Source organism: Caloenas nicobarica, chromosome 4, assembly GCF_036013445.1.
Source record: "Caloenas nicobarica isolate bCalNic1 chromosome 4, bCalNic1.hap1, whole genome shotgun sequence".
NCBI lineage: Eukaryota > Metazoa > Chordata > Aves > Columbiformes > Columbidae > Caloenas > Caloenas nicobarica.
In genome coordinates, this window is record NC_088248.1 from 41894471 (window position 1) to 41916446 (window position 21976).

The 21976-nt window shown below is 36.7% G+C and overlaps 1 protein-coding gene across 3 annotated transcripts in view; it reads right to left on the bottom strand.

Annotated features, from left to right (window-relative positions):
• Positions 1-446: 446 nt before the first annotated feature.
• Positions 447-21976, bottom strand: part of ASB5 (ankyrin repeat and SOCS box containing 5) — a 37804-nt gene continuing 16274 nt past the window's right edge. For 2 of the 3 annotated variants that reach the window (XM_065634494.1, XM_065634492.1), the window contains 6 exons: positions 7841-7920; positions 6686-6793; positions 4933-5083; positions 4665-4799; positions 2389-2580; positions 447-1046 (listed from right to left, as the gene is read on the bottom strand). In XM_065634494.1, coding sequence (XP_065490566.1) covers positions 919-1046; positions 2389-2580; positions 4665-4799; positions 4933-5083; positions 6686-6793; positions 7841-7920 — 794 coding nt within the window. In that variant the 3' untranslated portion in view covers positions 447-918. Of the gene's footprint in view, positions 1047-2388; positions 2581-4664; positions 4800-4932; positions 5084-6685; positions 6794-7840; positions 7921-11146; positions 11215-21976 lie in introns of all 3 variants that reach the window. The other variant, XM_065634493.1, reaches the window with a different exon arrangement.

Below are 21976 nucleotides of genomic sequence, written 5' to 3' on the forward strand. Positions count from 1 at the left end.
TTATTTCTGGAGCCTTACATCCACCTCCAGAACCTGAGGCTGAAGATTCAGTATCCACATCTCCACGATATGCCTTCAGAAACCTCACAGATACTACACAATAATATATGCCTTTCTCTGAGGCAAATAATTATTTAAGATGCCCATGAGTTGTGATACAGAATTGTTATGAAAAGACCCCAGATAATTCTGTTTCACAAGAGGAAACCAAAAGTATCTCAGCATTAAGGCTTTTGAGGAATATTCCTCTGGAGCTTTTAAAGTTAATAATTGTACTAAAAACCAAAGAATCAATGTAAACTGTGCATGGCTGAAAAAGTTGTGATTATATTCACAGCAGCATAATTCCAATTCACAGCACAGGCAGTGAGGAACAATAAAGGAAGTTCCTCACTGTCATTAATCAATTGTCCATACAAAGAAAAGGAAGAAAAATTGACATATATTTGTTTTATTTTTATCAGTGTATATAGTGCACATATCACCACGTATTTTTAGGTACATAAACAATAGAAATTTAAAAACACATAAAATAATGACTCCAAATGGACAAACTTAACAAATAATAATGAAGAAACTCGCTATGGTTCGGGTGTGTCAAACAGATTTTAAAAGTATAAATACAATTAAAATTAACAGCACTAAAGCTATTTAGTAAGTGTTAAGCTCAAGCTACACAATCATTTCCCAGAGTATCAGCACACTTCAATTCAGCTTTATTAGCACCTTGGTACCAGTTGCTGAATGGCTCCCAGTTATTATTATATACTAACACCAGGTGTCAAAGATACATCTATTTTTTTAAGTAATATGCAAAAGGCTTTTTTTTCCGCCCAGCAGTTCTTTAGATAAAATGTAGAATAAACAGAAAGAAGAAAAAGTACTTGTTATTCAAGTTTCTAAAGGTTCATTACTATGTTATCTATACTGTAAGAAATTCTTCAGTATCGTTGGCAACTGGAGTTGTGGGACAAGGTGCAGTCTAGCTCTTCCTAGGTAATTTCGGATACGTAGTCGGCAGAGCTGGCAAAGAGAAGATGGTGTGGCTGCAAACAAAAAAGGAGTTCAATTATACAACTATAAAAGCCAGTACTTTGCTTTACAACAGTCTTGCACAGTAATGGGATTTCTAGAAAAAATGTTCCCATTTTGCAAATACATCCTTTTCCTTCCTTTCTTTTCCTTCATTGCCTTTTGCCCTCGAAGATAAAGACTGGGGCTACTGAAGCCTTATTAATAATCAGGGAAATACTTAAAAAAGTTCAAGTCAGCAAATACTATGTGTTTTTAATTTTAAAACCTGCTCCTAGAAAACATCTGGTATCCACAACTTTAAAAACTGCAGGGTTTCTTTTTTTTTTTTTAAATATATAGGACAGGTGAAATACATGCTATGGCACTACAAGCTGCACTACCAATGCATCTCTGCAACAAGAATAAGCTGGCAAAATACCCAGATCCTGGACCACGTTTAAGTGGTCTTACCAGCTCAAGGTGACACCTTTGTCCCTGTGCACCCTCCCCACCCCGCCCTGCCTCACAACGAACACATTCCTCTCTGTGGGCAATAAAACCATGTGCGTTTCATGCCAATTCATTTTTTTTGATGTCTTTGCTGTGGCTTTTAAAAATCCTGCTAGCCTGGGTAATTTTGTGATGACTGACTGGTTTTAGAGGTTTTTTTAACAGCATTCTGACTACAGAGATGTTTTCTGGAGGAAAACACTGATCAATGTAGTTATCAGTTCACCTCTAAAGAGATGCCCATGGTTATTGCAATAGTTTCTCTGCTTATTTCCCACCTTCGTCTTGTGGTTTATTTTTACACTGTACATAGGCCAGTCTGAACAAATCCAGTTCCCTGTGGGATATTCTCTCTCTCTCTAAGGCAAAAGATCTTTAAGAGTTTTAAGGGACTCTTAAGTGTTGACTCCTATTTCTCAGGTACTTATAATTCAGTAGAAAAAATTTAGAAAATGAAACTTCTTATACTTTTTGCTTACAATCAAAATAATGTGCTTTATATGCACTTAAAATATATTTTTAAAATATTGCAACAGCTGGCCAAAACTAAATATATCTTAAATCTGAAATGGAAATATTTTGTTTCTTTTTAACAAGGTCTGTAACAGCCAATAAAAATGTAGCTTTAATGTCTAATTGTGTAAACACCCAATAAAGAGAAGACGATATTACTGGGTATTTTTATAGTTAGAAATGAATTTACCTGAATGTTAAAATATTCATTTCATAAAGCACAATCTTAGCTTCTATAACATAGATTGTTTGGGCTGTTGGGGTTCTTTGGAGGTCTGGCTTGGTTGGTTTTGTTTTTGTTTTGTTTTGAAGAATACAAGTTACAGTTGTAAAAGCACACGTGAAACTTACCTTCATGGAGGAGCAGCAGACTCTCCACTAAACTGCTTGGAGCAGCTAAATCAACAGGCCTCTCAAAATCTGTATTTTTGGCATTTATGTCTGCCCCAAATTCCAGGAGTAAGTTTACAATCTCTGTACTAGAATGCTGGGCAGCAGCGTGGAGTGGAGTTTCCAAATGCTTTCCTTTCTGTACATTGGCACCTGGTGGGTAGATGCACATAAAGAGATGTAAGAAGAGATTAATTAAAATTGTCATTGAGTAAAGATGATGTTATTATACAAAACAAACAAAAAAACCCCACTGTCCTAGAATGCCACAGTGACTTTAGCCACTTTATTAGTTTTATTGCATAGCACTACAGCTAATCATATCAGTAAGATTTTTTGAACCCATACACTTATCCTCGGTTTTATTACCTAAGCACTACTGGATTTTAAAGGAAAATACTTTATAAAAAGAAGGAAAATAAAAAGAAAATTAGAAAACGCTTTATAAAAAGAAGGAAAAGAAATGAAATTAGGTCATGTGAGCATCATTGTTAACCTAGTTAAAAAAAGTACATTTTGTACATGTTTAAGAAAACTTGCACTACATAAAAATATGCTTTCCTTGTTTAAGTCTTTAGAAAGTATCACTAAACTGAAGTTTAGTAGTTATGTTTCTGTAAGTACACCAGCTCAAGAAGGAATCTAACTTGGACGCTTGATAGTTTTTCATGTGTTGAAGCTGGCAAAGGGTTTGAAGTAGATTCCCATCCCATCCAACCTTTATCAAGAATTTTTCTACTTAAGGTGGGGTACACAAACAGGAAAGCTAATAGGGAAAAAAAGCCCAAACCTTTAATTCTCCCAATCCACAGGCTTCTAATTATTACACTTTTATATTAATAATGAATTGCTAATTTATTTTAAATGAAAATGGGCTAAATTAATTTGCAATAATGCATTCATATTCAAGAAAAAATTATCCATACAAGAGTTAAACAACACTAGCTAGTATGGAAGCTTCCCTTACAAGGAAACTGTTAGTGCCCTGAAAACTGGGTTTCCCCAACGGTTTTCTAGATTATTCTAGGAGACGAACAACCCAGACTTCTTAAGAGAGCTTTACTGATCTTGTGAGACCAAAAATTGGCTTCTGTACCAAGCTTTCTCTCTGAATCAATGGTTTTTGCCTTTATGATTCTCGTTGGAGTAAAATAATTTAATAATATCACAGGCCTAGCAATTAAATTGGAAGTCTGAATAACTCACTGTTCTCAGTATTAACAATCTGAGAATACTTCCACAGCATCACTCTCTTGCCTATTTCATTGTCTACTCGCTTTTCAACTTCTAATACATTCTCATAAACTGAAAAAATATGAAAAATTCAAACTGACATAAGTAGTTACTTATCTTCTCAATTTACATACCTTTTCTACTTCAGGGCACCCACGAATGTAGAATATGCCCTTCTGTTACTGTTTTTAATGTATGATAGTATTTGAAGCCCAAAATATGCTAATTATACTTCTGGGGTTCTTAAACATAAAAATCATGACATAGGATAATCATATAAGGAGACTGACATATAAGGAGAAACAACTTAACTGCTTGTTTACATTCTAATAAACCTGCAATTAACTAGAAAAAAAAATGCTGGTGCAATGATGGCAAGTCTGTAATTATTCATCTATACATTTTCATTCATTGTGCTGCAGGACACAAAAGCCCTGTATGTCATCACCTGAAATACAGGAAATGATCCTTTAGCTATGCTGACTGTGTCCCTGGACTTGTGCTGAAACGACGTCTCTTTCCCATTAATTAAATAAATAATGTGGAATTTAGGGTCAAATGCCTTTTACCTTACCTCTTGTCTCTGCAACTCAGCCTCTCTGCCTTGTAAAAAGATCAATTAGAACAGACTGGAGAATGAAAAAGGGCAGGACTACATTGCTAAAAAAGTTCTGTTGAAAGCTCAATGATTACTATATGAAATTCCTTTCTCAAAGCTGATGTTTTACTTTTGTTTTTCCTACAGGAAATTAACATCTACAAAACTGAAGTAGATGCTAAAAATTTCAAATATAGATTCTTATTGGTCTTGCTTCCTTTTTCCCCTCCTATGCTTGCTATGCCACGAAAAAGATGAAAGACACAGTAAGTTATTATAAGAAAACATGCATCACAGAATAAACTTAGAAGTAGAGCCTTGCAAGCAAGCATTCTAGTTTCATTGGCTCACTTCAGTATGCTTATTTTAAAAACTAGTAATGTTTTTTTTTTAAATCATGACATACCTGCATATAGCAGCTTTCGAATACAATGGATCTGCTGTGAAACACATGCTACATACAGAGGTGTTCCTAAATGTGGAAGATCTTGGTCAACATCTATACCCCAGGAGATCAGCACCTCCAGACAGTCACTGTGACCTGGCAGAACAAAGCATGACAGTGTGCTTGATTTCTGTAAGCTGTCTCACAGACAAAACCAGACACGTTTCTTTGCACTATTACTGAGACATTCATCAGCTGCTCCGTGTTCGTTCAGCAGGTAATTTCCTACCTCTACTGGCCGCTTCATGAGTTGGTGATGGGAGACAGGACTCCCACTGAGCTTTGGCACCATACTCCAACAGGAGCTCGGCACATGCCGCACTGCCTCTTGAACATGCGTTAAATAAAGGTGTCACTCCATCAATTGTTGTAGCGTTTACCTGGAATATATAAAATCTATTTAAGAACAGAATTGAAAGAAAGGTAGATTTTTAAACAGGATATAGTTAGAAATTGCATTCAAATACCAAAAAAAATTACCAGTTAGAATAGCGTAGCTTAACTGATCAGTCCCTGTTCTACTGTCTTCCTCTCACCACCTCTCTCAGCTGAAATTAGTTTATTATTATTCTTATTAAACTATGTTGAATAAACCAAATACACCTGGAGTACTAAAGATCACACATTAACATCTGGGCAATAAATAATTTTCAAAAGTTATTGTACTTAGCTTGTTTCATTGATACAGAAAATCTACACTTTGTGTAGTAATGGGAAAATGGGAACCTTCTCTCTGCAGCTCTGTCAAGAATGCAAACTCCATATTAAATATGGGAATTATTTGCCATTTTCTTCTGTGGTTTTAATCTCCAGGTTGGGGTGACACTTCACAGGACGGAGACAAAGCTAATAGTACAGGCTTGCTGTTTTAATACCAACTTCACCACCTCACTGGTTAACTGAATATTCCCAGTGTGAGAGAATGAGGAGAGGAACTAGGCAAATTTGTGAGGGCTGATAATACTACAGGAAGGAGCACCAGTATTAGGAAAGGGCTTCTCCCAAGACTCTGGCCTATCTTCTCCCATGCAGCCCCCAAACCCATCAAAACAATGAAAAGTACTAAAAAAATTCAGATATAAAAATCAAATCTGTTCTTAAAGTTTTGTCCATAGTATCTATAGTTTTGTATCTTTAGAATCCTTGTGCTAGCTGAAATGGGGTGGATTTTGTTTGGGAAACTTATTTTTTCTTTTTCTGTATTAACGTAGATATATTCTATATGGTTCTGAAAAATGAATTGTAAGGACAATAAATATTTCCATCACAAAGATCAGAGATTTGGGAAACTATACATTTGAACTCTGATGTCAGCAGAGATTGTTGTGAAAGTGGTCTGCAAAGTCCCGTTTTTGTTTCTGGATGACAGATGGCCTGTGACAAGAGAACAGAAAAAAACCAGAGCTTTTTCCTACTTAGACCACAGGATCTTAAGAGCACACAGGTACAGTGTGACCAAAGACCTTCTGGAGCCTAAAAGAGCAGTCTCCTGCAAGCCACTCAAATCAAGAAGAAACCAGTAAAGGAGAGGGACGCATTCCATATTTTTTAAGAGAAATAATGTAATGAAATTCAGAAAAGAAATAAGGCTGGTGACATACTGCTAGCGGATTCTCTTCAATTCATAGCTCCTAACATTCTGTGATTCTGTCTCAGTGTCTGTTCAACTCCCATCTATTTTCCCTGTTACTGTTCTTCGGTTTGACACCTACTCATACACATATAATAATGTGGTTTGGTTGGTTGGTTGGTTTTCTTTGAACCTAACATCTCTCTAATGATGTTTCTTTGACCCATCACTTTCCCTTGCTAGCTTTCAGATGGCAGCTTATTGTAATTAAATTATATGAATGCAATCAATAGGGTGACTACAGAGAAATACCAGTTAAAAAAACAAATCAAGGAATATATCCTTCGCAGTTAAATCAAGGTTAGCATTGGCCTTCATATATAAAAAGAAAAAAAAACCAACAACACGTTACATTTGCTCCTGCTTCAAGAAGGATTCTTGCACATCCTACATGATCTCCCAGGCAGGCTTCATGAAGTGGAGTTACTTGGTCAATTGTTAGTGTGTCAACATTGTACCCCTAAACAAGACATGAATGACATATAAAGATCATACAAAAGCTGTTAAGAGTAGTTTCCTCACACTACTGTTCAAATGAATAGTTTACAATACTATAAGTAGGCCTAAAACTCTACTTGCAATAAATAAATCTTCCGTGAGCATGAAAAGAATCTTTCATCAATCAGTGTTTCTAACAGAATAAAAGGGTGTAAAGAAGATGGAAACAGACTGTTGAGATGCACAGTGATAGGGCAAAAGGCAACAGACATGAGTCAGAATGTGGTGAATTCCAATGAGTTATATGGAAAAAAAATTCACTGTAGGGACAGTGAAACCCTGGAACAGGGGTCCAGAGAGATTGGTGCATCCCCGCTCCTGGTTGGAGTGATCATCTTCAAAACTCAACAAGGCCCTGAGTCTAAACTGTCCTGTGATTATATAATTCTCTGACTTCAGGTCCAAAATATCTAAAGCCATGAATTTTAGCAATGTAAAAATCAATCCTTTGAAATTTTCTGCAGTAGATGTCTTTTGATTCTTAAGAACTAATCATTACATCTGTTGGCTTTCATCAAATGTATTCTATAGCATATATCTTCAGTATTGTAGTAGCTAATATGACAATACTGTAATATTAAAATTTAGCAGTTTACAGTCTCACCCTGTGCTGTTAACTATATATACATATATTTTTTAAATCACAACTATGCAAAACCCAGAATCTTTCAGTGATTCCTGCTCTCAACAAGTGTCTTCATGACTAGCTCAGTTTACCTGAGGGCTTCAAGCAGTGGAACTACATCGACTTATACCATGCAAGAAAGGAAGACTTCTATACATTTAGATTCAACTTTGGTAAAAATAATTTTGGGGGAAGTTTTAAAACATACAGAAGAAATATTTTAAATATTAACTTGTATCTTACTATATAAAATTTTTTGAAATGTGTATTGCTCTGAAAGGTTCAAGTGAAAGAAGCAAAGCATACTAAATCTGCATTAATAATCTATGCTGAGAAATAATGTAACATTTAAAATGAAAGTAATTTTAAGAACACAGCCTTCACCTGTGACAATAAAGTCTTTAGAGAAAGAAGACGTCCTTGACTGGCTGCCTCATGCAGAGGTGAGCGATCTGCCCAAGAACCTATATAATAACAACATTTATTTAGTAAACCACATGAATTAGAAGGATTTTGGAATGTATAGAGCAAAGCAAAAAATATAATGCACAGAATGAAGTCAACTATCGTATGAATTTTTTTTCCTCTTTAGAGACTGTATATCAAATTATCAGTTTCTAGACAATAAAAACTGCTCTATTATTAACTGTAAAGATCTTTAATAAAAGATTATGTAGTACAGAGGACAAAATATTAATATATTGATTTCAGTAATCTGATGTAAGAAATTCATTAATTGCCATATTTCCCACTTCTATTTTTGCATCGTTGATTTTTTTTAATAATAACTTCTTTTTGCAGCTGGCATATAAAAATTTATAACTTCAACAAACTGATATTTGAACTTAAGCCAGACATAAACTTGCCTGAAAAGTCCTGAAAAAGCTGATGTATATGAAAATGAATATGGAAATTCTTATGTATCATTAGATTAATCTGCAACTACTACACAAGTGCAAGGAGAGAAATACAGTGAGAATAACACTAAAAAAATTGCTATAGCAGAAATATGACATTAAGTCTAAGTTGTCATTCTAATAGATTATTAAGGCTAAAAATAGATATGCTTAATGTAAGGGTTTGGCATTTATTTTCATTTATTTATCACCCCCAAAAAAGAAAAGGGGAAAAAAGAAAAAAAGAAACCCAACAACCACTCTGCCTTCACACACATAAACCCCTGCAACTCCCAGCCCAGGTCCCAGAGTCATCCTGTGGTTCCAGATGAAGAACCTGCCATTTCCTCTAGACAAGTGGCCACCGACAGGTCCCTTCTGGCCAGACAGGGTTGCAGGCACAGCTGATACCAACTTATTGTATGAATTCTGCAAATCAAGTTTTGAGAGATTGTGCAAGGAAGAACCATCTTCAAAATATATTATGAATTATCAGTATTTATTCCTGTAAGAAGAAAATCACTGGGACTGTAAAATGCTAATACAGTCACTCAAGTCCCCCAAAATCCCTGAAGAAATGTAGGGAGAATTAGCCATGTGGGAGGATTTGGTAACAACAGCAGATGAATCTCCAACGCATGGCTGTGTCCATTGCGATGGAGCAGGACCGCCTGCAGAGCCAGCTACTGCATCTCAGTGCCAAGGCCATGAATTTTAAATGAGACGGCTATTGCTCAGTCACTGCCAATCATGTGTCTAAGCTCTCAGATAACTACGCACTAGAAATAGACCCTGTTTCTGTTTCCCATTGGACTCCTTCTGTCCACTAGCCTGTTTCAGAAAGTACATTTTGGGTTCCAATAAACAACCCCCTCAAATCACATGAAGAATAACTGAAAATATTAAGACTGCTCAACCTGAAAAGAAATTGGAGCATAGTTAAAAACATATGAAATAGTGTGCAATATGGAAATTGAGATAAAACCTCCGTTTTTCTAGAGGTGTTACTGAATGAAACTAAAACTTACTCAGACCTAAGACTGTATCTTTTCACAGAACATAAAACTACACTGTGCAACTCAGTGCTACTGCATGCTACTGAAATCAAAATCTTAGCAAAACAAAAGCACAGCTGAAAAATATAGGAGATTAAAGCTTTTTAAACCTGATCTTCAAAAAGCATGGAGATTTCTGTCATGTCAGAGTATCCAGTATCTCTGAAGCTCCTTGTACTCTTTCATCTGTGGGAGCAGATGTACCATAGGCAAGATCCAGCTTCCAATACTCTTCCAGAATTATTTGCACTAGGCTCTGATCATCTGTCTGTGCATGTGTATGTACATGCACATACATTGTTCCCTATACTTTTTACTTTAGATTTATTAAAGGCATGATTTTGCAATTCTTATTGCTAGTCAGAGTAACAGCTGAAAAAAAAAAACCAACCAACCCACCATCCCATACATGAAGTGATTGGGATTTTAAGGGGTATTATACTACAAAAACTGCCTTCAGAAATATCAAAGGCACCTGATTTTGAGAAAACATCAATATTTTCTCTGTCATCTCAATAAGCTCAGACGTATTTATCCTGTTGTAGGTTGGATGTGTGCAGTTACTATGAGAATTTTGACGAACATTTTCCTTTTTTCTGCAGTAGTAACTGAACCAGCACTCCAGTCATTCTAGTTCAAATTAATTAAATCCATTAAGTTCTCCTGCTGGCAGCTGCGAAGGATTCCTCAAAAATAATTAAAAGCTGTATTTAGAGGTTGCTTTTGAAATATTGCCCTTGTCTCTACAGATGAGAACTTCTTTCTCAAGCATTTATCTTACTCCTAATTTAATAGAGAGGGAATGAAAAAAAGAAAAAGACACAACTATTATATGGAAAAAAATCTAACAAAACTGTAGTATCATGAAGTTTTTATGCTCATTAATACACTCATACTTTGGACATTCTTGTAGGCGTGTATAACTCAGCACAAAGATGCAGGTAGGATCTGAAAGCAACACTTTTTCCAGTTTTCTTTCCTTCACCTCCTTCCCTCTTGGATTGCTCAGAAGAATGTCTCTCAATGTCGTAACTCCAGTGGCATTTGAGATTCAAATGATGCCAGATCCCATCGTGAGCTCTGTTTTGCACCTAGACCCACCTTATATCCCTGCCTTCATGTAGAGAAATGCAGCAGTTCACTGTTTCTGCTAAATCCATTAAATGCAAAATGCTTGTATCACTTCTACTAGAAGTAAAATTTATAAGCAAAATGTGGCAGAAATATTTTGTGCAAATTAAGTTTGGAAAAAAGCTTTCCAATTCCAACTGATTTATCAATAAATATAGTAATTCATCATTAAATACAACAGGGACGATAATACGTTCAAAATAAATATGTATCATAAATAAACTTCAAAGTTGTCTTAAAAAAAATTCTTTGTCTAGATTGCTGCCTTCTGCTAATCTACAAACGTGTTATGTCTCTCACTTAGAAAGCATTAATAAGAATATAAATGACGACATTTTTTCATCCATTGTTGTCTGTAACAGCAGTATTAGCAAACACGGTCTATTCCAAAACTGTTAATGCATTAATTCCCTACTGATGTCGTCTCTGACAGATGCTGAATACAAAGTATGTCTAACTATATTTAGAAGCCACATTAGTTCCAAGTTCTCTGGTGTATAGTTTACCAGGAAAGGCATTGCTTTGTAAACACTAACAAGAAAGAATAAATATATTCACTATATTAACAGGTGAAGCTAAAAAACAAATTACAAAGTATCATACAATACCTAAATCTCCATCTCCCCATGGCACTTCCAGCCAATTGCAATTATAAATCCTACTCATTGCTTTCAATCTGGAAAATAAAAAATAATAATAATAAAAAGAATCTGCTCTTGCTAATTAGGCCTGTTCTTAATACACTCCAGCTATGTTTGGAAAGAGATCAGCAGCTCACTGTAATATGAACTTTCACCCTGCAGTAAACACAGCTTTGAAGATACCAGCATACACAAGTTGCCAGTTTCTTTTCTTGTGCCAAAGGACTACGGCCTTTTTTGTTCATTTTTCACATTTCTTTTTTTTAACAACTTTTCAAAGTGCCAGTATCTGTGCATTTGCCTTCCAAGACCGGTTAACTGGAATTTCAACACAAGAGAAACTCACAGTGAAATTAAGAGGACTCTGAGCAGAAAAAGATCTGCAGGACAAACTCCTTTTTTAACTTCAAACAATGAGACACACAGTTTTGTTTCCTCTAAAATCAGTATTAGTACATAGATTTGTAAGGGAAGCACTGCCAAATATTCATGTGTTATTCTACCACTTACTCATAATATACTGAGAAAAGAAATAAAAAGAAATAAACACAGATATTCTGAATATGTTTCAAATGCTATTTGATCTGTATGCTGAACTGGTTTTTTTTTATTTTAGCCGTTCACTATTGCTTTAGTTGTCTTCTGGTTGTTAAATTGGGGTTTGGATAACTATTCTCAGCAGTGAAAATCCAAAAAAATGGGGATTTGCAATTCTAACTTTGATGCATTTCTAAGTCATCAATGTTATTTTCTTCACATTTTCCCATAGACTTCACTCCTTTATATCTACCTGCAATTACCTGTAAGTCATTCCTGCATTTATGACCATAGAAGTAATATACTAAGTTAAAATATTTTTGTAAAGATCATTAACTCCAGTCATTCCATTCTTTCATTTTTAATTCTAAAAAAATGTGTAGTCTTCAAACAAACAAACAAAATCAGTATAAAAAGTATACTAGAAAGTTGGATTTTTAAACCAAGGAGGACTGGAAGTGAATGAAAGTCTTCTCGCTGACTTCACCGGCCGAAGATTTATGCCAGGGTTCAGCAATTTAAAAAATACTGCTCTAAGGGTAAATACATGGTGATCAGTCCTCAGAGAAGCGGTATCGTCAGAAAAAAACTGAAAATAGAAGCCTGACGCAGACTATTTGGAAAGTGTTGTAGCTTATATTTATGCCTGCAAAACAAATGCTATGTCTTGAGCTCATCACTGTTATCTTTTATTTCTTAAGATGTACTCTGAATGTTTCAGTTTGTAGCAATGAAAGCGACAGGATCAATGACTGTAACAGAAAAACTCTGTAACATTATAGTCCCAAGAACAACAGATTCCGTTCACTCCAGTTGTTAAAACTGCCTGATATTTTTACTGTGGCACTATAAAATTCCTCATTTGTCTAAAGCCCTTGCAGGATAAAGAAGTGTTTCAACCACTTAATTGATATTTGATGTTAAAAACTCTTGAAAAGAGTCTTAAGTCAAGGCTTTGAAAGTTAAAAAATGCATCTGTGGTGCTTAACTAATATGAGTAGATATGACCACAAAAACAGAAGCCACTTCCTGTTAACTGATGAAATTCCAACAATCAACACTGAAGAACTCAAAAATAATCTGAATTTAGGCTATAGATGATTAAAATATGTCTGAGAGAGAAGATACAGTCCAAGTGGCATTTAAATATTTCATTTCGATATTTAAAATAATCTTTGTTTTTATTTGACTGAAAATTAGATAACAATTTATAACAATATATACATATATATATGTAAGTATATAAACATATGCATACAAAAAATGAAAACGTGACTGGTTCAAATCAATATACTTTACAGTGTTTACCATCATGTAGACTTCAAAATTTGGGGATTTCAACCCAAATACAATTGCCAATGATTTCCTACTCTTGAAAACCATGCAAATTTATTTTCCCACACAGTTCTGTTTATGATGCAGCCACATTACATGACCGTACATGAGTTTTGCCATTCCAGTGTTGCATTCAGCAAATGTGTGAGCATTCAAATTATTTTGTATCTCCATATCTAGTATGACCTCTTGCTCTTTAAGACATGCTATCCAAACTATAAACTGACTATAACATTGTTAATTTGATATTGCCTTTTTCATGGTATTCTCCCAATAACAAAAGAATACTTAAAAACCCTTGCTGAATCTATCTTCATAACATCATTCATTCATACTATTTTATAACTAAAGAACCGAAAGACAGAGAATTTTAATGCTTAAATTGTAAAACCAATCTAATCGCTTATTTTTTTCCAGAGTACTTAAGCATTAGAGCGTACACTGAAAGCATAGTTTAATTATGGTTATGACAGCTTTGAGCTTCTGGAATTTCAGCCTTAGATAATAATAACCATGATCAGTCAAGAAGCTTTTAGGTTAGATGATTGGTTTTAAAACACACAGGTGTCACAGCAGAGACAAGAACATAATTTGCTTTTAGGGACATGAAAACCTTTACCCCTTTTTTCCTGCTATTCACTACATGTCTTCTAACCTTTGCAACATACAGGAAAATATAGGGTCTATTTTTTCTGAGTATAAACCTAATGCATTCTCAGAACATCATCCATCTTGCACATCCAACGAAGCAGGGGCTTTGTGGAAAAGTACAGTATGTGACTGTGTTGTCAAATATTGGGTTATAACGCATCAGAGAGTCAAACCAGCAAGTCACGGGCTATGTTACTTTTAACAATTCCTAAATTTTAAGTGCTTGGGCATTGCAATTTAACATACTTTTCACACAGAAACACAAGTCACTGAACCGCATTAGAGATCCTAAAACGCCCACAACAGCAATATCCAAACATGACTCGTGTGGTTCCCAACAGAAGCAGCACTGCGGCAGGTGAAGGCGATGGCAATGACGATGGCAGCAGCAGTTGCTGTGGCTCTGTGCTGGGCCTGGCACACGCAGCAAAAAGAGCGTCAGGCCTCGTCCCCTGTCTCGTAAAAGCACAGCAACAACTCCCCTGTCCGCTGCTCATGCACAGGCTGTTTTTTTCCATCTTCTTGAAGGATCAACAAGTGGCTGGATATTTTTCTAGCTGAAAGTATCTCGAAAACTGTGTGCTGTAGCTAGAGTGACAAGGTGTAAAATCACATCGACCTCTAAATTCAGTAATATGTTAGACCCACATCATATTCAATTTGGGTATGTGAAGCAGCTGGTAGCTGTCAGGCTGTTATTATTTCCTTTGTCAATTCACTAAAACAAAGTAAGGGGTTTTCAGTGGCCTTCCAACTAGAAGGTGACAAAAAAGGCATGCAGACATTCTGAGCTGAGTTCAGACTTCAGAGGACTTCTGCCTGGAATAATTTTGCTCCTCAAATGCAGTCTCAGCCTTAATCCAGACTGCAAGAAATTTTCCCCAAGCTGTGCTCAGAATTCTCAGTATTTTCCCAACCTGCCAGGGTGTGAATGCAGCACAAGGCCTAATCCCTGGCCTTACGGGCAGTACCAAGCTGGTCAGCAAAGCTGGGCCCAGTATGCTGATTGCTGGTTGTGGACCCTCATGCCAGTAGGCTGAAGACCTTTTCCTATAGCCTGACTCTACCCTTTCACCCTTTTACCAAATCTTACCATGGCATATTCCACCCTCCCCATCACTTTTACTCCATTTTCCAATATGCATATTTAATTACATACTGCATTGCAGTCTGACTTTCTCTTCCTTTGCTCTTCAATGCTGCCTGAAAAACAAAGTCGGGTTTGGACACCTCCAGGAATGGGAACAGAGAGGGAAGAGCCTCCTTCAGATTTGGTATTAGATATACCTGTCATCCAAGTGAACTACAACAATCAGAAGCCTGAATTGCAACAGAAGTCTCTCAGTACTTCAAGATGTCCATCAACAAATACATACACGCAGTTTAGCAATCACAAAGAGGCTGCACGGCCGTATTAAGATGCATTCTTCAGGAAAAATGACTTTCTATATTTTACTGTGATTTTGAAAATTTCAAAACTTAGGACTAACTGTGGTTATTTCTTTATAAGAATGACAAAAGAGCCTAACCCTGAACCATATCAAGGAGTGGGTAGTGCTAACATTGATACACTTTTGTAAAATTTCTTTTCAGTCTGAGGGAGAATGTCCTCTCTTTTTGAGAACTACTGACATAACTAGGTGAAATGTTCATAGATAAAAGTTACTACAGATTAGGAAATGTTAGCCCAAGCATGGAATAATATGAGGGGTACAGTGCATATTAAAACTGATGAATAAATAAAACCTTACAGTGCCATTGCATTCAGTTACTTGGGAAGCTAGGGTAACTGTTGCTTAAATTCTTTAATACTGCTTAATTCTATAACTGGCAGTACTGGCAATTAGCAAAGGTATTTTAAGAGTAATTCTGATTCCTATAACATTTAACTGTGTTTTTCACAGTAAATTAATAATTATTTTATGCACAATATATCAAACCTCTCTTCCCTGTCTCCTCATTTCCTTGACTACTTTAACACCTCCAGTTTTTCATTTGATGTGATATTATCAAGAATTTCAAGTTTGATTTCCTTATTTTCTTTTTTATTTCACTCTAAGCTTTATGCTATGGTCAATATTAATTGGAATTATGATCACTATTTAAAAAAAATTCCTATTAGACTCTCACAATTACTAAAATCTCCCTTTCACACACTCATATTATGAAAAAATTAGGAAAACCTGGCACAGACAACAGCAGTCCTAAACATTTCTTTTATAATAGTTTGCTCCTCAGCACTGAAAATGTCAATGTCCAGCAACTTAAACACCTCCTAAGTACTTCTCTATACAAATCCTTACAATTATATCTTTGTCTTTAGTATCTTAGCACAGGACAGTAATTCTATCACCTGTAGTTCCTCCATCACCTCCTACTTCAGCTATCTGTAAAGTTCTCTTTACATATGAAGTTGTATGTGAAGTTTACTCCTCCCCCTCCTTTCAGTCCCCAGTTCCCTGTTGTAAACAATTAGCCTTCAGTATCCAGTTACCTTGTGACAGGACAGCAAAAGTCAGGGTAAGTCAAGCCTTAAACGCTTGCATAAAACAAATAGGGCAGATAAACAAGAAAAGGTATTTTAGATCAGCTGATAAGAGTGCAGAAAGAACAAAAATAGCTTCAACACCCTTGTGTTAACCCACGCAAGACAATAAAGTGCCACTAACATAAGCATGCATTTATATTACAGCTAGAAAGAAAAAATAGTTTAAAGCTAGAACATGACAAATTGGGTCAGCTTAGCGTATTTCAGTACACGGTTTCTGAAATGGCTGCTATACTAACCTTGGCTGGTCAGAATACCCCAGCTAGCCTTTCGTTTCGCAGGACACTCCCCTACACTTTCTAGGCGTCTTTTGGGGAGATTCTGGCTCCTCTGAACAGCCGTGTCTGTTGTCATTATTTGTTTCTCGAGGAAAGCCTGTCTGTCATTGGTGCAGGTGCTCTGGTCTGACGAATGCCCACAAATGGATCGCTAGTACCTTTCTTCCTCCTTTTGCTTTTTCACAGAGGATCTTGCTGTACTTACTGTAGAATGGCTACAACACTGAAATCCATTCAGCAACATTTACTAGCTTGGACTAGTGAGAACATAGTGGGGGAAGGGAAGGACTGCTCCAGCATTTTCTATTTTTAAAACAGAGAAAGAATCAGCTTAGCTACAGCGTGAGTCTTAACTATTTACATGATTTAAATGGAAAGAAGGTGTCAATTTTTTAAGCATTTAACCAAAAAAGAAACAGATTCTTAAAGCGTAAGTATTCAATGCTTTGTTGCTTGAATAACAGGCAACCTCAACCAGAAAAACTAAAACTGTTTTATCATAATGACAATTCTTTTAATAATAGAAACAATAATTATTACTGCATGAGGCTTTACTCATATGTAACTTGCAGTTAAGAGAAATTTTGGAATTCAGAAGAATCCATAAAACTATGAAGCACTGCTAGATTTTTGTGAGGGTTTTGTTTGTTTGGTTTTGTGCTTGTTTTTATTTTTTTAAATGCGGACAAGGCATCCTACAGCTGTCAACTAGAAACTACATCCTGAATAAATAAAACACGGGTTGACTGAAAAAAAAAAAAATCACTCCTTATTTTGAAAGTCTGATTCTATTATGAAAGTAAGGCTGTAGTCTTGTTAGAAGTACCACAAGTCAATATTTTTTTAAAATAATAACAAAAACAAGGGCAACAAACTAGTAGTAGAATTTTTTTGTTTGTTAGTATGTATCATGCTGATACTCGACAACAGAAATCTGCAGGGAGAGGCAGTCCATGATAAAATTCCAACATGGACAAAGAGGACAGTGATTTCTCTGTGCTAATAACATGCTAAGATGCCACATTTAGCTCCCTGCCACTTCCTTCTAGGATTTCCTCACTACCCTCCTCTACTGATATAGAAAATAGCCATCAATAAGCTTTTTAAAAGGAAATTAACATTACTGGGTTTCATTAATACTACTCCTTTTCAGGTAGGTACCTGACAAAAGTTAATCACTAAGATGTCGAAATAATACACATGTATTTCATGTAATTGTCTATATCAGTCTTTCTTTAAGAGAAAATCAGAGGCAAGATTATAGTTAGTTAGCGGAAGGGGGAAAAGGAGCAGCTGCAAATTTCACCTTGAAATTACAGCACATGAGAACTGCCCAACTGCAATGGCACGACACTCTTTATAGAACAGAAGCAGGTGGGCTACTGCTATTCTCACAAGAGAGAACAAAACTGCATTCTCCCAGATGTTATACTGCTTTCAGAAAGTTGTTTTCCTCAGGTTTTACCCAGCTGAATGAACCCGAATATCTCACAGACTGAAATAAGCCCTTCTACACATCCAGCAATCAGACTCTGCAGGTAAGTCTTGAACAGAGCTTTTGCAGAAGGGCTCATCAGAAAAGGCCACATTATAAATATCTCACTTTGACACTAGAATTACTTGTTAAATTGTAGTGTTTTCTTCAAGTAAACAAGTACTGGAAGATGAATTAACAGGAAAGCTTACTAAGGATGTGTCTATGGGTCTGTCTCAGGATGATATCAGCACAATTCTGCAGGTAAAAAATAACCGATGACAATTTCTGTACTTGCCACAGCTCTGAGGCTCATCTCATCTCATGTTCACACTTACTTTCCATTTAGAACGGAATCCCAGGACTTTCAGGAGAAGGTGGTGAGGATCAAGATCAAGCAAGCATCTGGCACTGTAGGGCAGGGATTGACAGTCAGCTGGGAAGACAAGACCTACATGTTTTTGTAGGAGTTCTGTGGGTGAGGCTGTCAGCTGAGAATGAAGCTGCGTCCTTCTAGAAGAGTGGTACAAACCTGGAAGTAGTTCATACAACTTGCTTTCCACAGATATTCCATCCCCCATTCTCTCTTACTGGTCTCAGAGGTGTGAAGGAGGAGGGAGGGAACCAGCAGATACCCAGGCAGCTGCCATGGCTTCAAAGGGGAGTCAGCAGCACCTGCTCACTCCCGTCCAGAGACCTGCATAGGAAGCGCTGAGCTACCAATGGAGTTAGACCAGTTCATAGATCTGCTGCCTTCAAGGCAAGGGTACTAGGAAAACTCTCTCTATTCCATAGACACTTGCCATTCATTTTATTAAGCTACTTTGGATACTCTGGAGGACATCAGAATGCAATGTATAAAAAATATGCACTTTTTTCATGCTTTTAAGAAAGCAAAGCTTATACCATTCAGGACTCTAGAAGGAACTTCTTAAATTCTGCTAGGCACAAACATTCATTCTCTGAGCAAAAGCCATTAAAAAGTCCTATTAAAATGGTACATAAACAAAAGTGGGGTTGGTTTGTTTGTTTGGTTTTGGTTTTTAATGAAAGCTAGACCAGCATCAGAAATCAACTGGAAATGTATTAAAAACATACTTGAGATGTTGATATAAAGAAAGGATGAACATACTGTTAAAACTGCAGAGTAAGACTGAAGAACTCGCTATCCACTTCCACCTCTGACACAGAATTGCCATGTGAACTTCCTCAAGTCAGCCATCCATGCACCGGGTTACACTAGCTACATAATAAAAATCAGTATCTCTTTACTTCATTAGGTAATAAAATTATTAGTAATTGAAACTACTTAGGCTTGGTACTCAGATTCTGTTCTTCAGATTTTTCTCTACAGAAGACATTCAAACACTTCCAAAATCCAACAGAAAACCTATAATAGAAATCTAAGTAGATATTTAAGCATGAAGAAAATACAGGAGGCCATTACTTTCCCTGCCTTGACACACAAGTAATTAGGGACAGTATTAGGTTATAGTTAATCATGGAAGCAATGCAGCTACCTGCAAAAAAGCAGCCAGAGGAAGAATCACACACTATACTCTGACAGTAAGGAAACTGGAGAATTTTACTGGTGAGTTTGGAATTCTGACTTAATTTAGCAGACAAGCTTCAAATAAGCCACTACGTTGCATTTCACTAATAATTAGTTCTATTCAACTTCTATAACCCAGGGGAAGAACTGTTAAAGGAAACTTTCAAGTGATTTTCTTCACAATCTTTTTTATCCAGATTTTTATAAAAAGAAATGTCAGTACAGTTTCAACATGTCAGAAAATAGATCTGAGTTTACTCTACAGGGGCAACAGTTCTTAACAGGTGGGAATCTAAACAGAAAGAAATTTTTGTTCCTCCATTTCAATGGAGAATTCATTCTATTTTGAAGACTGTTCTTAAGGCAATAAAGATGCAATTGTGATAATACGCAAAAAAGAAAAAAACGTGTTAACAGAAACAATTATGACAAAAAGGCTCCCACACCTTTCAACACATGATGCAGCTAAATGCGATACAGTCCAAACTCCAGTAAAAACAATTTATCTCAGGAAAAATCGGACAAAATTGCACTATTTTCAAATGTCACAGATCAGTGTTTTGTGTGCAATCCTCTTCATGCTAGCCAGCTGATGAGCCACCTCACTTCCCAAACCATTCTGTACTTTCAGATTCATCCTGCTTTTATGACCAGGACTATTATGGAGTCACAGTGACTGCACGGAACCTGCCACATTAAATTCTGGAACATCCTGCTGATGTGATCCACAGACTGCAATCATGAAGCTGAAATGGTAAGATAGGCTCCCTGGATCTCAGTGCCAGTACCCCAAGAGCGGCCTGTCATTTGACATTGTCAGAAAGGAACCAGCAGAGATCTTGAACATTCCTTCCTGTAGGAGAAGCCAAGACGAAGCAAGTTTTAGTAGTAATTATAGAAGCGTGGTCACTGACAAAAACATAGCATCCTAAAAGGCCACAGTGGCCACTGTTACATCCTGCAGTGCCAGCTCAATGCCAAGAAACTTAAATGCACCATAAAAGTACAGTGATAAAAGCTCCAACAGCAGGACAGGGAAAGGACTTGAACAACATTTTTTAAAAAACAGGTTCTTGCATCAAGCCATACTTCATGGCCAATACAATGATAAGTCATTAGCAGTCAACCAGAAGCTTAGACTTTACCCAGGTGTCACCAACCAGTCCTGACAAATGTCAGCAGATATGCAGATAATACTTAAGTGGTCATTAGTTATTTAGGCATAAAATGACATTTTTCTATGGCACTATAAGCACTAAAAGACCCCATTACAAACTCTTCCTCTTTATACAGTATCAACGGTACCTTTTATCCGGGAATCCAAATTATTATTATTATAAGAAAGCAAAAGCATGGATGGCTAGTAACTTCCATACCTATTCGCCTGAGATTTTTACAGTTGTTAGGCCTTGTATCCTTGGATGCTGGGAATCAGAATGGAAGGCTGAGAAAAGATTTAAAATTTTGGTATGATAAAGGCTCTGTCTCAGCCCCCACAGAAGTCAAACATGGAACAACAACACATCTACTACATTTCTTGGGTAATGGATTTGCAGTGTGTACCCCCTAGACCTCTTCATGCCGACAGGCAGTGGTAACACAATATTTGCTCATATGTGGGCTAAAGTAAAACAAATCACAGCAGTCAAGCTGATGAACTAGCCAAATCAGCTACCAAGCAGGCCTGGGTTTTAGATATTGACAGAGAAGACAAGTCATGAGACTAGTACACGCAGTGGTATAGAGCACCACAGAGTGAATCTTCAGCCAGATACCCTCAGAGAACAGCCATAAAGACAGAGATCACATTGATTGCCAGAAAGACTCTAGACATAGCAAAGAGTAACATCCACTAGTGCAACAGATGCAGCATGCCATCATGGATTTATGACCAAGCAGCCAGCATTGCTGCAATCATGCCTAGAGCTCAGTACTTAGGCACGCAATGCATTCCCCCAAAGCCATCATCATCTCACCCTGGCAGAAGTTCACTCGCCACTTGCCTGCATTGCAAATGCTTGAGCACATCCCCTACAAGAGGGGAGGGCAAATAGCAGAGCCCTGGCCATAACAACTCCATGGCTGAGGGAAGGAACATCACCTTTGGGGAGCTATGCTATTTTGGTCTGCCCCTGGTGCCTTAGACCCCACTGCTGCAAAAAAGACCAGTGCTGATGGTGAGTTTGAGCTTGCCCCAGTCCAGTACTGAAGTTTCCTAACAGCTTTCCTTAACAACAGTTGCTTCTAAGGCCTTGCAGGCAGATTGCCCCAGGATTATCTTTCAGTCTGATTGCTGTGCACCTTGAAAAATCCAGGTTTTAAGCTACATCAGAGTTCATAATGTTTCATTCTGTACTTGTTTGTTGTTCAAAACCTTATTATTCATTTCATCCACAAAAATAATCAGTGGATGATGGCATTT